The sequence below is a fragment of the Pocillopora verrucosa genome, chromosome 2 (assembly GCF_036669915.1).
Source record: "Pocillopora verrucosa isolate sample1 chromosome 2, ASM3666991v2, whole genome shotgun sequence".
Taxonomy (NCBI): domain Eukaryota; kingdom Metazoa; phylum Cnidaria; class Anthozoa; order Scleractinia; family Pocilloporidae; genus Pocillopora; species Pocillopora verrucosa.
The window spans coordinates 1,139,273-1,152,403 of record NC_089313.1 but is presented as its reverse complement, the minus strand read 5'-3'; the positions used below and the strand labels follow the sequence as shown (position 1 = coordinate 1,152,403).

The window sequence follows — 13,131 nt, the reverse complement described above, 5'->3', positions numbered from 1 at the left end:
TAGAAGCGTTGCATCATGGATTATTTCTTGTAACCAAAGCAAATATGGCGTCCTTGTGAGGCACATTTGTCTTCGAGAGATTTTAATATTTGATCGTTTGAAAATAAGTCCATGCCTCAATAACATTATTTACGAAGTATTCGGCAGCTCTCGCGTCTTGTATCTTCTCCTGATCGCTAAGGAAAGATTCGTTGTTGATTGTGTACGTCGAAGTGGTCTTGACTTATTAATTTCGACTACTTCACATCAGAGTATGTCTGCAACAATTCTTTCAATTTGTTCAACTTTGAAGAGGATAGCTTGCAGTTATGTTGGCGTAAAAGTTGCTTAGCTTCAATCTGAAGGAACAAATACTGAAAAAGGAACGTGTCGATTACAATTAACACGTCGATCAAGTTTTCACATCAAAAAGTTAAATTGACAAATTTAATTTGGTCTTTTTAATTAAAAAAATCTACTTTGGTTTCAATCGAGATTTATTCCACTTTTACGTGAGGAAATACGCTTCTTGGTGAAGCGTTCGGTGCAATGGCACATTTACTTGGAAGTGAAGCTTGTTTAGAGAGCTTGAAACAAGACGTCAATGACGTTCAAACGACAGTAATGGATTTATTATCCAGAGTGGGACATTTAAGAAGTCCATCATGGAAATATCCCGATAAGGTAGCATGTGAATTGGATATTGATGAACTACTGGAGAGATATTCATATTCCAGTGATGAAGATCACTGTAAACTGTCACACATCATTCTTTTTGAACTTCTGATCGACAGGTATTTTTTATACAAATAATACTATATAATAACTATGCATACATTTTGATTGGTTCCTACTTATACTGTATTGGACAACAGATGCATAAGCGACATCACGATTGGTAACATTTCCTTTTTATCATATAAAACAAATTTCAACGTTGCCAAGGGTCTGTAATAGATCACAGTGGACATCAAATGTGGTAGGAACATCAATGACACACTCGCATGCAACTCATGTGCCACTTTTGTTGTTCCTACCATATTTTGACATCACCTGTGATCTATTACTGTAAAGATGCACAGCAGTGTGAAATCTGTATGGTAGCATTTGTTTAGATTTAAAATTCAAGATTTAGAATCTTTTTCTTATTGAGATTTCTGGGTGGATTTAGGCTTTGGGCACAAACAGTCCATAAGTTTTGAGGGTGACAGTGGTTGGAAATACCTTAGGATGAGGGAATTAAATTTGAGCAGATTTAAGATAGTTTCCCTTTTAAACAATCTGAACTCATGTTTCATCAAAATGTTATTTTGATGAAGACTTTCCCTTCCTAGGTTATTGTTATTATAGATATAGGTTAGCTTGTAGTTTTTAGCCCCCACTATTTATATTATTTATGCTAAAATTGATAAATGTGGTAACAATGATAATAATTGTTATTATTACTATTATTAATGTTGTTATTGTAATTATTATTATTATTAATTTCTGATGTTTATTCAGAAAAGGGCAGATTAACTTTTTCATAATCTCAAGAATGCAAAAACGATCTGCTGATTGACTTTTCTCAACAGACTTGTTCTTTTGCTGCAATGTATGGCTCAGTTCAGTGACCAACTGCTGACCTCATGTGATGGCAGGCCTAGTAGTGGTAAAATATTAGGTTCCAGTATGTCTGTTGGACTGGTAGCCAAAAAGTTTTGGAACAAACTTGTTCATGTGCAGCAAACCATCCAGAAACTCCAGACTGAGGTAAGAATCATTAAAAAATTGGCAAAATTTTCTTTGATGTGTTTTCAGAATCATAAATATTGTTCTGTTAGGTATGTTGGCAAAAGTTGGGCTCTTAAAATAAAAGAATGCATATTGATATAAAAATAGACTTTGTAGGAATTGGATGGAACAAATGAATTCCCAAAATGTGGATAGTCCTGTAGTAGTTGTGAAGAACAACTCCCTAAAAAAAATCTGTTGACTGACAGGAGGTTGACAGCTGCTAATCATAGATTGTATTATGTTATTTATTGTCCCAACTTCAGCAGACCTAGAGGTTACATGAGATGGGAAGGTGTATCCTCTGACAACCTGGCCAAGTTTAGCACACAACAATCCATTGCTTAATTTATAGTGGCCACAATGACCTAGCACTACATTTTTATTATAGTTTGTGTTTCCTCTCTCCTCATTTTTTGGGTACTGATTTGCTTGATCTTGTATTAAAAAACAAAAGATGAGAAATGACATATTGATCACCTTTGGTAATTTCAACTTATGGAAGTTGATTTATGTTTTCTAGAGCAAAGCCAAAAACAAAACAATGTCCAAGATGGAAGACACGATAACAGATCTGCGGAGTGAGGTAAAACTCTTCAAGCAAGCATCAGATAAAAGATCAGGCAAATCTTCTGTTGTCCAAGGAAAAATTGAAAGCCAAAGTGCTAATAGAACTTCTGTGAAGTTCATTCTCTCTCCATCTGAGGAGTTATCTCTAGAAAGTTCTACACCCTCAAAGGAACTTACCCTTGCTGTAGAAGATGTTACTAATGCAAAGACTTATCACGAGTCATCAACACAGACTTATGACACTGCATTTATTCCATGTGAGGCTTGTGCTAGAACACAACAAAATCTTATTGAAGTTGGTAGCATGGTGATAAAAGTATGTGAATCTCAAGGACTTCCATCTTCGCTGGCAAAGCAGAAAAAACTCTTGCGGCAGTCGCTAATGGCTGCTGCTGATGTGTCTAGGTGGGCATCTGAACAGAGCCATGATCTTGCAAGAATTAATGATCACTTGGATAATTTGTATGCACAGATAAATCCACTGGAGGATAAACTTAGTAGGTCAAAACAAGTTTGTGCGCAACTGGAAAAGCAAATCCAAGATCTGGAAAAGCAGTTGTTAGATAAGGACAGTGAAGGTGAAAAGAAAGAAACGGACTTTAAAGAGAAGCTTAAACAAGTTGTTGCTGAGAAAGATTTGCTATTATCTGATGCAGAAAAAGTGAACAATGAACTTGTGAAGGGAAAAGATGTCCTTCAGGGTATGGTGCTCAAACTGGAGGAAAAGAAAAAGAAGTATAAAGAAACAGTTAAAACTCTAGGTAAGTATGCAAAGACAAATGACAAATTTACCAAGAGTTATACAGCAAACAACACGGCTGATTTTTAAATAAGGAAATGAAATGTAGCCAGTTGACACAAGACAACACAGAAAATTGATCAGTGTGGCTTATTTCATGTTTTCTTTTCATCCAGGTGAAGAAAACAACAGGTTGTTAACAGAGTTAGATAAGGAGTCTAAGGAGGTAGCAAGATTAACAGTGGTAGAGTCTGAAGTACAACAACTGAAGGTAGAAATGGATGACTTACAAGTCAAACTAAAAAACACTTCTATTGAATTGGGAAAAACACAGGCCAGGAACAAGACCTTGGAGAAACACGAACAGGTTAGATATGTAGGTTTCTGTTGTTAGTGGAGGTGATAAGATTAACCACAAGTGTACATGTAACTCTTAAACTTATAGCTTGGATTTAATGTGAAAATGATATTAGAAATCCAGGCTGTTAGAGGATGACAAGATCTTATATGTTTTTATTTGAACTTGTGCATAGCCTTTTGGGTGGGGAAGCAGCTCTCTTAGTCCTTGGTTGGATGTGTGCCACAGAGTGCAAATGAGGCCATAGCTTTTCTTTATTGAAGAAGTATTGGCTCAGTTCTTTTAGTTCAGAGCTCTATATTGACAATTCCTCGTTTTTATCCCTGGTTGGTTTTATGTGCAATATGCTGGGTTCAGGGGTGATTTAGAAGGAGCTCATACTTGATGATGTAGAAACAGGGATAAGGTTGTAGCAGCCAGCCTTTTTAGTGAGTATCATGTGCAAACATTGATTTAATTTACTTCCTGAGGCTTTGCAAAGCAAACATGATGCACTTCTTAAAAGAGTGGATAATCTGGACAATGAATGTGAGGAGCTGCGTGACAGAGTGCTTGAGGCAGAAGGAGAGAGAGATGAACTGCAAGGAGTGATGGAAGGTTTGCAAACTGAAAAGACAAACCTCTCTGAAGAGCTTGATTCCAAGCAGGTAATTTGGGGCATTTTGTCTTTTGTGTTAGTGGCTTTGGTTAAAATAATTTTGTCACTTTGTGCTGGGTGTTAAGGTTAATTCTCCATAGATGGCCAGTTCTCTGCAGCAGGCACTTTTCATAGGCTTCAGGGTGTGGCCATGAGCAAAACGTGAAATAAAGAAAGGGAGAGTTTTCTATTCGTGGTCATCTACAAAATTAATCAACAATACAGCTCATTTTAAGCTAAACTGTTGGCCACGGTTAAAATTTTTAAACTTGGAACACAACACCAAGTACCTCCCCTCTGTTTCTACACAGAACCTTCTGGAAGAACTCAGACTTGAAAAGGAAAAACTTCTGCAAGAAGTGGAAGAATTTGAGGCAAAGACAAACAAACTTGAACAGCAGCTAAAAGAAAGCGAAGAAAAACTTCAACTCGTGGTAGAATTTCCATCCATTGATTCCAAACAGCAGAAATCTTCCTCGTCAGACAAAGAGGTGATGTTTAATGGGGAAGTTCCTTCAGAAGCAGAGGTAGCTAAAGATATGGAGAGACAAGTTATGGCCAACAATATCAGAATTATGACTCTTGAGGAACAAAATGAAAAGTTGAGGAAGTCTATATCTTTCTTGATGAACGCTCGAGAAAACATCTCCAAGAAGAAAGTAAGTGGAAGACAACACTAAACAGTCTCCATCTCCCTCAACGCAAACTCCCAAAGATTTTCCTCGAATTTCGTGTGAATGGGATAATTTGGTCTTGTCAACAAAATTGTTAATGTAAATTGGCCACCATGAATAGTTTCTAAAGCTAACGTTTTGAGCGGTAGCCCTCGTTCTCTCTCAGTGCGAAGAACGAACGGCTTCGTTAAAATGACTTATGAAGAATGTCGCATGCGATTAATTTATCATATCCGAAAATACACTTACCTACCTCTTGTGGTTGCACGTGTTTTGTCAGTTGTTTTTTCTTGGCAGCTGTTGTCGCGACTTGACGATCGAAACTGATGGAGTAATTGTTCGTTTGAAAGTAGAAAAACAAGAACTTTTTCCCTTTTCGGTTTTCCTTGAATATTTTCTGTGATTGGTTAAAACTCTTGTTATCTTACTCAACCAAATCATCCCGGCAATCCACTCGCTACTTGGTCACACGCGTCTTGTTTTCCCGCGCTTTGCATCGGTCATGTGAATTTTCTTTACGCTTCTATTGGTTCATCGCACAGTCATCTTCGTTGTGATAGGCTGTTGTAAATGCCTTAGTGCTGTGTCCCTCCCTTATTGCACTTGCTCTTACAGGATAGGCTCATTAACATTCAAACAACTTACCACGTTCTCTCGTTCTCTCTCAATGTTTCCAACGTTCTCTTAAAACTGTCAAAAATTCGTAATATTTTTTAGGTACAAGAACCTGTTCCATTGTGGAAGCAACACAGTGACGAACCTGGACTAATAGAAGATCAGAGAGATTTACTCAGAAGGTTCTGTTTATTAAGTAACATTACAGATCTCGAAAGCAAGTTCACGACAATATTTAGATTGGAATTATTGTAGCGAACTGACTGTTTCTTTCCAAGTTAAATTCTTCTTTTTGATACTTTGAAATAGCAGCTCTTACCACCATACTTTACTTTTTTTCAAAAAAGTTGTCTTAACAGTAAACCCATGTTGAAACTGATAAAACTTTTTCGCTTGAACGTCTATTTCCATTCGCAGGTCTCCTGTGCAGAATTTTTATGAAGAAAACCCAAATGTTTCTCACAAACGCCCTGCATCTGCCATAAGAGAAGGACAGCGGTCGAACTCAGACCACTACATGTCAAACCAAATACAGCCCCGCCCACCTGAGAAACCTAGAGCCCAGTCCGCGAAGACAAGGACGAAGGCAACAACCTCAAAATTTGCCGAGACTAAACAAAGTGCTTCATTGAGTGCGAAACTTGCTGCTAGCGGGAAACATGCAACCGGCATTTTGGGAAGACTAGCAGAAGGACACACACTGAGACATGAATGGGAACATTCTCCTGCCCCTACCCTGGACGTAACAGCCCGTGAGGGGAGGGTTGGGCGTGAAATTGGACGCACGAGCCCTACCTCAACACGGTACACGCCTATGAACGTGTTTGTTTGTTTGAGTTGTGATAAGATGTACAACACACAGAAAGATTTGGATATCCATAAATCTTTCTGTTATGGTGCAGTGAATGAAAACTACACATGACCAGATAAGCTTTACTACATTATTGAATACATCCAAGAAGTTTTTTGAAGCTATTAAAATCAAAAACAAATTCATTGTGAAATGAAGTATTATACATTCAATGCACATACATTGCTTGTTCAGTTTATGTTGAAGAAATGCTTTCCATACAATAATAAAATGAATTGTAAGACGTTAACCATTATCACCCCAGTGTTGAATTTGTTTGAGTTCTTGGTGAGCACATATGCCTATGCTACACGCCTGAACGAGATGAATGATAACTTAAAGATTTTATGTTTTCCTAAAGTTACCATGCATCGGCAGAAAGACAACTTTATCCTATCCCATTTTTTAGGTAACGGTTAACCTTCAGAGGCGCTTTTCGAAAAGTCGCGTCTGTTCGTGTCGAGGATGTATCATAAAAAGATATTTTAATTATTTGGCTCTTAGAAGGGTTGGACGCGTTAACACTGGACACGAATTATTAAGAGTGACTCCCAGAATTTCCTCGGCCGTGGAGAACTTTGGAAATCGCAAGGGACGAAGAGGGCGAATAACAGTGACGTTGTGGCAACTAGAAAAGCTAATCCGTGTTAGGGTCCTAAGATTATTTTCTTTTATTCCGCGAAATTGGCAACAGACTACACTGCTCGGTAGAAGTGAGTGGCTGGAACTGGGAAAGGAAGGTATCTTACTTTCACTTTCGGTGACAACTTCCGTCTTGCACTATTTTAAATTCGTTTTTTAAGTACACTATCCACTCAGATAAGTGTAGATTGAATTTTGAAGCTGGTAGTAATTGGTGTTTTTTATGAGTTGCAATATTTCCAGTCACAGCGACAAGGAATTTTTCACGTCCTGTTCTCGCTAGCTGTGTGGGAAAGCTACAAATGATTTCCGTCTCGCGACTAGTAAGATATTGTGCTAATCTTCACTGAGTCCCAGAATATATTTCCACATATTTCAGGGTAGCAACTGCCAAACTGAAATGTTAGGTTTACCGTGAGCGACAATACTATTTTTGCATCTAAGAAAATTTGAGCCCGATCGGTATGAAACTGATCAGTAGGCAACAACCATTGTCCCTTGGAGCGGACACGTTTTGTATTTTTGAACCTATATCTGTCAGCGCGCTTTCCGTATTTCAACAAACTGTGTGCATTGCACTGATGTATATTCGGTCTTTTCCAACAAACTAACAGTTTCTAACCGAGAAAGCGGAATTTTTTCCATCTCCCTGATTATTCGCAGTTGCTAAGTGAAATTGATAACAGCAGGTCAATGAATAATGCTAATGATGTTCGAGAATTTTCTGCTGTTTTGATACTCGAATATCGAGCCATATAAGGACAGTGACTAATGATGAAGTCAGCAAACACAACGCAAATGGATCGTTGCTTTCTGAGTCGCAAACGAAGATTTGAAAGGCCGTTTCTTAGCGGGTGAACTCTTTCGATTCAACGCCGAGGCGGAACTTTTTGACATTTTAATATACAAGTTAGGAAACAGTCCTATTTAAACCTGAACATTTTTCGCTGTCAAGTCCTGTTCTCAAATTGAGTGTTTCTCTAGTCACCTAGTTGGAAATTATTTTTGCCTCGCCATTTTTTCCCGAATAGTTCAGAGCTGAAGAATAAAAACGTTTAGATGATAAATAAGTTGCAAAAAACACCAACGTGACTGAAATCACATATTTCGATAAGTTTCCACCATTCTCTGAGGCCTGCTATCCCTGAGCTGTTTATTTCCACCATTGTACCTCTTCAAATTCTTTTACTTGGCCATAGTACATTGGTTTGACTGTTTAATTATAAGGAACTGTAAATTGAACCCGTAAATTTTGAGCAAATTCTTCACTTGGTGTTTGTAACGCCAGGTTCGCGGTGACTTCTGAAGAGGCAGAGACCACTTGTCAACAACTTGTCGCGTTGAACTTTGCGTGCGGGAAATGCTTACTGATCGAATAGGGCCAGAGATCACAGAAAATCAGCTGTGATTAACGATGATTTACTGACGATAATCGAACGTAAACTGAGATTTAATGCAATGAATCAACTGATTACTAAATGACAACAGATTACAGGATAACGGGAATCACGGTCGAATTAATAATGAACATTCTGATCATAATTGCGGCGTAACAAATGTTTCTAACTGATCTCTAAAGACAAAGGAAATAAAAAATACCGAGAGAATACGTGAACTTCTAATTGTTCTAAAGCGATAACAATAATATCAACGATATCAATTATAAAATCCTTAAGTTTATAGAATTGCAGGAGATAAAAGGCTACATAAAAACTAAATAGGTCCTTTGAAAAACTGGGAGCTGCCACGTACTTAACTTGTAATGATGCCTTTTGATTCAGTTGGTTAAAAACGCGAATTTAGGGAAAAGGGCAATAAGTTTGAATTTGTACTTCAGAATAGGGGTAGAAATAGTCTATACTTACACATCGGTTCCCGCTTGCACTCCAAATAGCTAAGGGTGACCTAACCTTAATTTACCAAAAATACGTAAGGTAGCTCTGTAAAGCTGAAACTAGAACTACTGAAAGAGGGCCGCTAACAGCATCTGTATATATACGTTCACATGTTAAAGCTTATGACGTAATTGCTAAGTAAACAAAATTGACGAATTGGCGAAGAGAATTAAGGATGATCATTAAATGGAGAAGCCTCGATTTAACGTTTACTACAATGTTCTTTCATTATCTTGTCTTCTTCTAATGATTCTGTCCTCCATATAGGTCCTTGTACATTCCTGTCCTCCAGGTCGACCAGGTCTTCATCAATTTTATCATCGTAAGTATTATTGTTATTATTTTCGTCATTGCTAATTTTATGATTTTTACTATCATCAGTATTACTATCCAAAAATGTTTTACAATCGCAAACACACAATTTGTCATTTTGTTCACTTTGTTTTTAGTTCAACGACCATTTAACTGTCGTCGACACCTGGGAGTGGCGAATTTGAACCTTTCCTTGCTGGTGTGGGGAGTTTGGACCGAAAGTGTGAAGTCTCTTCAGGTAATATAAGTGTTAAATCTTTAAATACGGAGGTGTTTAAGGTAAATAGTTTACTTTCCCAAGAAAATGGCTAAGAAGAAAAGTTCTAGGTTTTAAAGCTTGGCCAATGTGTAGAAAGTCACGTCGGTGATTTTGGATTTAACAAAAAAACTGAATAAGGAATTTTTTTTCTCCCTAGTTTTTACTACACCATTCTTTATAAGTTCAGATACTTAGGGGATTGCCCGGGGAGGGGGAATGTTGAGACTTCGAACTGATCGACGCATAATTAGGTCCTTTAGCTTTTCACTCCGAAGTTCATCACCCGTTCATTATCCAGATCAGCTGTAAGTGTCTAGGATGTTTGTCTTGTTAGGTTTACGTACATCTCTGGTGCTGAAATGCTGTCTACCTTCCAGAAAGCGAGGGAACAAGAACAAAGTTCACCTCTCAAGAAACTAAACGTTTTGCTTTTGTCATTTGAATGGTGGTCCAGGAAGGGAGGAATATCAACCTTGAACAGAGTACTTGCCATTCAGTTGGATAAACATCCTTTGGTTGATGTGACAGTCTTCCTTCCTGAATGCAGCGAAGAAGAAAAGAAAGAAGCTGTCAAACATAACATTAATGTTGTTAAAGCCGAAAAGCAGCCTGGGATGGAAAAAAAAGTTTGGCTCTGCGTTCCACCTGTTGATCTCCCGATTGACGTAGTTATTGGTCACGGAGAAAAACTCGGGCCACCAGCCAAAATGATCAGAGACAGACGCCGATGCAGATGGGTTCAAATTGTTCATACCATTCCAAAAGAACTGGGCATGTTCAAAACTTATGGGAATCCCATCATTAAGAGTGAGATGAAGCATGAAGTTGAAGTTGAACTTAGCAAATTGGCTGATTTAGTCGTTGGAGTTGGGCCAAAGTTGAGCGAAGCTTTCCGTTGTTATCTTCGGTGGTGTAAAAAGGATCCTGATGATGTTATCAATCTAACTCCTGGGATTTTCAACGAATACTCGGACATACAACATGCACCCCAAGATGAGAAAAAGTGTCGAGTTTTGGTATTTGGCCGTGACGATGAGGAAGATTTCGCACTGAAGGGGTTTGATATCACAGCTAAAGCCGTAGCTTTGTTACCCAACACAAAACTTATCTTCGCCGGTGTACGTAATGAAAACTTCCAGAAGGTTGCTAACAGGCTTTTGGAGTGCGGTATTTCTCTACAAAATCTAGAGGTGAGAGGTTTTCTTAAGAGTACACAGGAGTTCATCCAGTTATTTTGTGAAGTGGATCTCGCCCTCCTGCCCTCACGATCCGACGGCTTTGGACTCACAGCTCTCGAAGCTTTATCTGCTGGCCTGCCTGTACTTGTGAGCCGCAACACGGGATTTGGAGAAGCACTCAGCAAAGTCCCATTCGGTTCATTTTATGTAATCGACTCCGAGGATCCCAGTGTGTGGGCCAGCGCCATAGAGCAAGTCTGGAAGAAAGACAGGGCAACTCGACTTCAAGAAACTGAAAATCTGCGTACTTGGTATGGGAAAAAGTACAACTGGGAGAGCCAGTGTAACGACTTCGTTAACAAACTCCGCACCATTGACAGTGGTAAGAATAAGAAAGGGAGAATACTAGCAAATTGTTGGCCTCGCTTAAAATCTGAAAACTTGGAACACAACACCAGGTGCCTCTCCTCTGTTTCCGCACAGAACATTCTGGAAAAACTTCGGCGTGAAGTGGAAGAACTTGAGGCAGAGGCGAACGAACTTGAACAGCAGCTAAAAGAAAGCAAAGAAAAACTTCTACTCGAGGTAGAATTTCCATCCATTGATTCCAAACAGCAGAAATCTTCCTCGTCAGACAAAGAGGTGATGTTTAATGGCGAGGTTCCATCAGAAGCAGAGGTAGCTAAAGATATGGAGAGACAAGTTATGGCCAACAATATCAGAATTTTGACTCTTGAGAAACAAAATGGAAAGTCGAAGAAGTCTATATCTGTCTTGATGAATGCTCGAGAAAACATCTCCAAAAAAAGAGTAAGTGGAAGACAATATTAAACAGTCTCCATCTCCCTCAACGCAAACTCCCAAAGATTTTCCTCGAATTTCGTGTAAATGAGATAATTTGGCTTTTCAACAAAATTGTTAATGTACATTGGCCACCACAAATAGTTTCTAAAGCTGACGTTTTGAGCGGTAGCCCTTGTTCTCTCTCAGTGTTTCCGACACAGCGAATGGCTTTGTCAAAATAAGTTTATGAAAATGTCGCATCCGATCAATTTATCATATCCGAAAATACCCTCACCTTCCCCTTCTGGTTGCACATGTTTTATCACTTGTTTTTTCTTGGCAGCTGTTGTCACAACTCAACAATCAAATCTGACGGAGTATTTGTTCGTTTGAAATGTGGAAAAACAAGAAATTCTTCCCTTTTCGGTTTCCCATGAATATTCTCTATGATTGTTTAAAACTCTCGTCATCGTACTCAACCAAATCATCCCAGCCTTTACAAATCCATCCACTTGTTACTTGGTCACTAGTGTCTTGTTTTCCCGCGCTTTGCATCGGTCATGTGAATTTTCCTTATGTTTGATAGATTAATCGTGCAGTTGTCTTTGTTCTTAGAGGCTGTTGCAAATGCCCTAGTGCTGTGTCCCTCCCCTATAACACGTGTTCCTACTGGATAGGCCCATTAACATTCAAGATACTTTCCTCGTTCCCTAGTTCTCTCTCAATGTTTCCAACTTTCATTTAAAACCGTCAAAACTTCCTAATATTTTTTAGGTACAAGAACCTGTTCCATTGTGGAAGCAACACAGTGACGAACCTGAACTAACTGAAGAACAGAAAGATTTACCCAGAAGGTTCTGTTTATTAAGTAACAATACAGATCTCAAAAGCAAGTTCACGACAATATTTAGCTTGGAATTATTGTGGCAAACTGATTGTTTCTTTCCATGTCAAATTCTTGTTTTTGTTACTTGGTAATAGCAGCCCTTACCACCACACTTTATTGTTATTTTTTTTCAAGTTATGCCATCTTCACAGTAAACCCATGTAACTGATAAAGCTTTTTCCCTTGAATGTCTTTTCTCATTTGCAGGTCTCCTGCGCAGAATTTTTATAAAGAAAACTCAAATGTTTCTTACAAGCGCTCTGCATCTGCCGTAAGAGAAGGACAGCGGTCGTACTCAGACCACTACATGTCAAACCAAATACAACCCCACCCACCTGAGAAACCTAGAGCCCAGTCCGCGAAGACAAGGACAATGGCAACAACCACAAGATTTTCTGAGACTAAACAAAGTGCTTCGTTGAGTGCGAAACCTGCTGCCAATGGGAAACATGCAACAAGGATATTAGGAAGACTAGCGGAAGGACACACACAGAAACACGAATGGGAACATTCTCCTGCCCCTACCCTGGACATAACAGTCCGTGAGGGGAGGGGTGGGCGTGACATTAGACGCACGAGCCCTGCCTCAACACGGTACACGCCCATGAACGTGTTTGTTTGTATGAGTTGTGATAAGATGTACAAGACACAGAAAGATTTGGATATCCATAAATCTTTTTGTTACGATGCAATTAATGCAAACTATAAGTGACCAACTAAACATTATGACATCATTGAATACGTGCAAAGAATTTGTTTGGAGCTATTAAAAGGATATTGAAAAGATTTGACAAAGGATGATTAAAATATCTCTTTAAGGCAAGCCATTATGTCCCCACTATTGATTCTGTTGAGTTTTGAGGGAGCAAATACACCAGGTTCCACTAGCTTCGCATAAACGAGTTGAACGTCGACGCAAAGATCTTACGTCTTCTCAGAGTGGCCATGAATCAGCATGAAGGCAACTTTATCCTCTTATCC

At 38.8% G+C, this 13,131-nt stretch overlaps 1 protein-coding gene across 1 annotated transcript; it reads left to right on the top strand.

The window, feature by feature from the left end:
* The first annotated feature begins 44 nt into the window (after positions 1-44).
* On the top strand, positions 45-12,936 carry LOC131797335 (uncharacterized). The gene is made up of 11 exons (XM_066162295.1): positions 45-773; positions 1,554-1,731; positions 2,276-3,083; positions 3,238-3,428; positions 3,890-4,066; positions 4,368-4,715; positions 5,448-5,527; positions 5,763-6,257; positions 9,638-11,291; positions 12,039-12,118; positions 12,358-12,936. The coding sequence occupies exons 1-11, from the start codon at positions 529-531 to the stop codon at positions 12,860-12,862; spliced, it is 4,761 nt and encodes a 1,586-aa protein (XP_066018392.1). The 5' UTR covers positions 45-528; the 3' UTR covers positions 12,863-12,936.
* The last annotated feature ends 195 nt before the right edge of the window (positions 12,937-13,131 follow it).

What these genes read in the sequence shown, in the direction of transcription:
- LOC131797335 (XM_066162295.1), top strand. Translation starts at nt 529, where the DNA reads ATGGCACATTTACTTGGAAGTGAAGCTTGTTTAGAGAGCTTGAAACAA. An exon ending in CAGAGAGATTTACTCAGAAG is followed by an intron (nt 5,528 to 5,762) that starts GTTCTGTTTATT and finishes TTCCATTCGCAG; the next exon opens with GTCTCCTGTGCAGAATTTTT. An exon ending in TATGGTGCAGTGAATGAAAA is followed by an intron (nt 6,258 to 9,637) that starts CTACACATGACC and finishes TTGTCTTGTTAG; the next exon opens with GTTTACGTACATCTCTGGTG.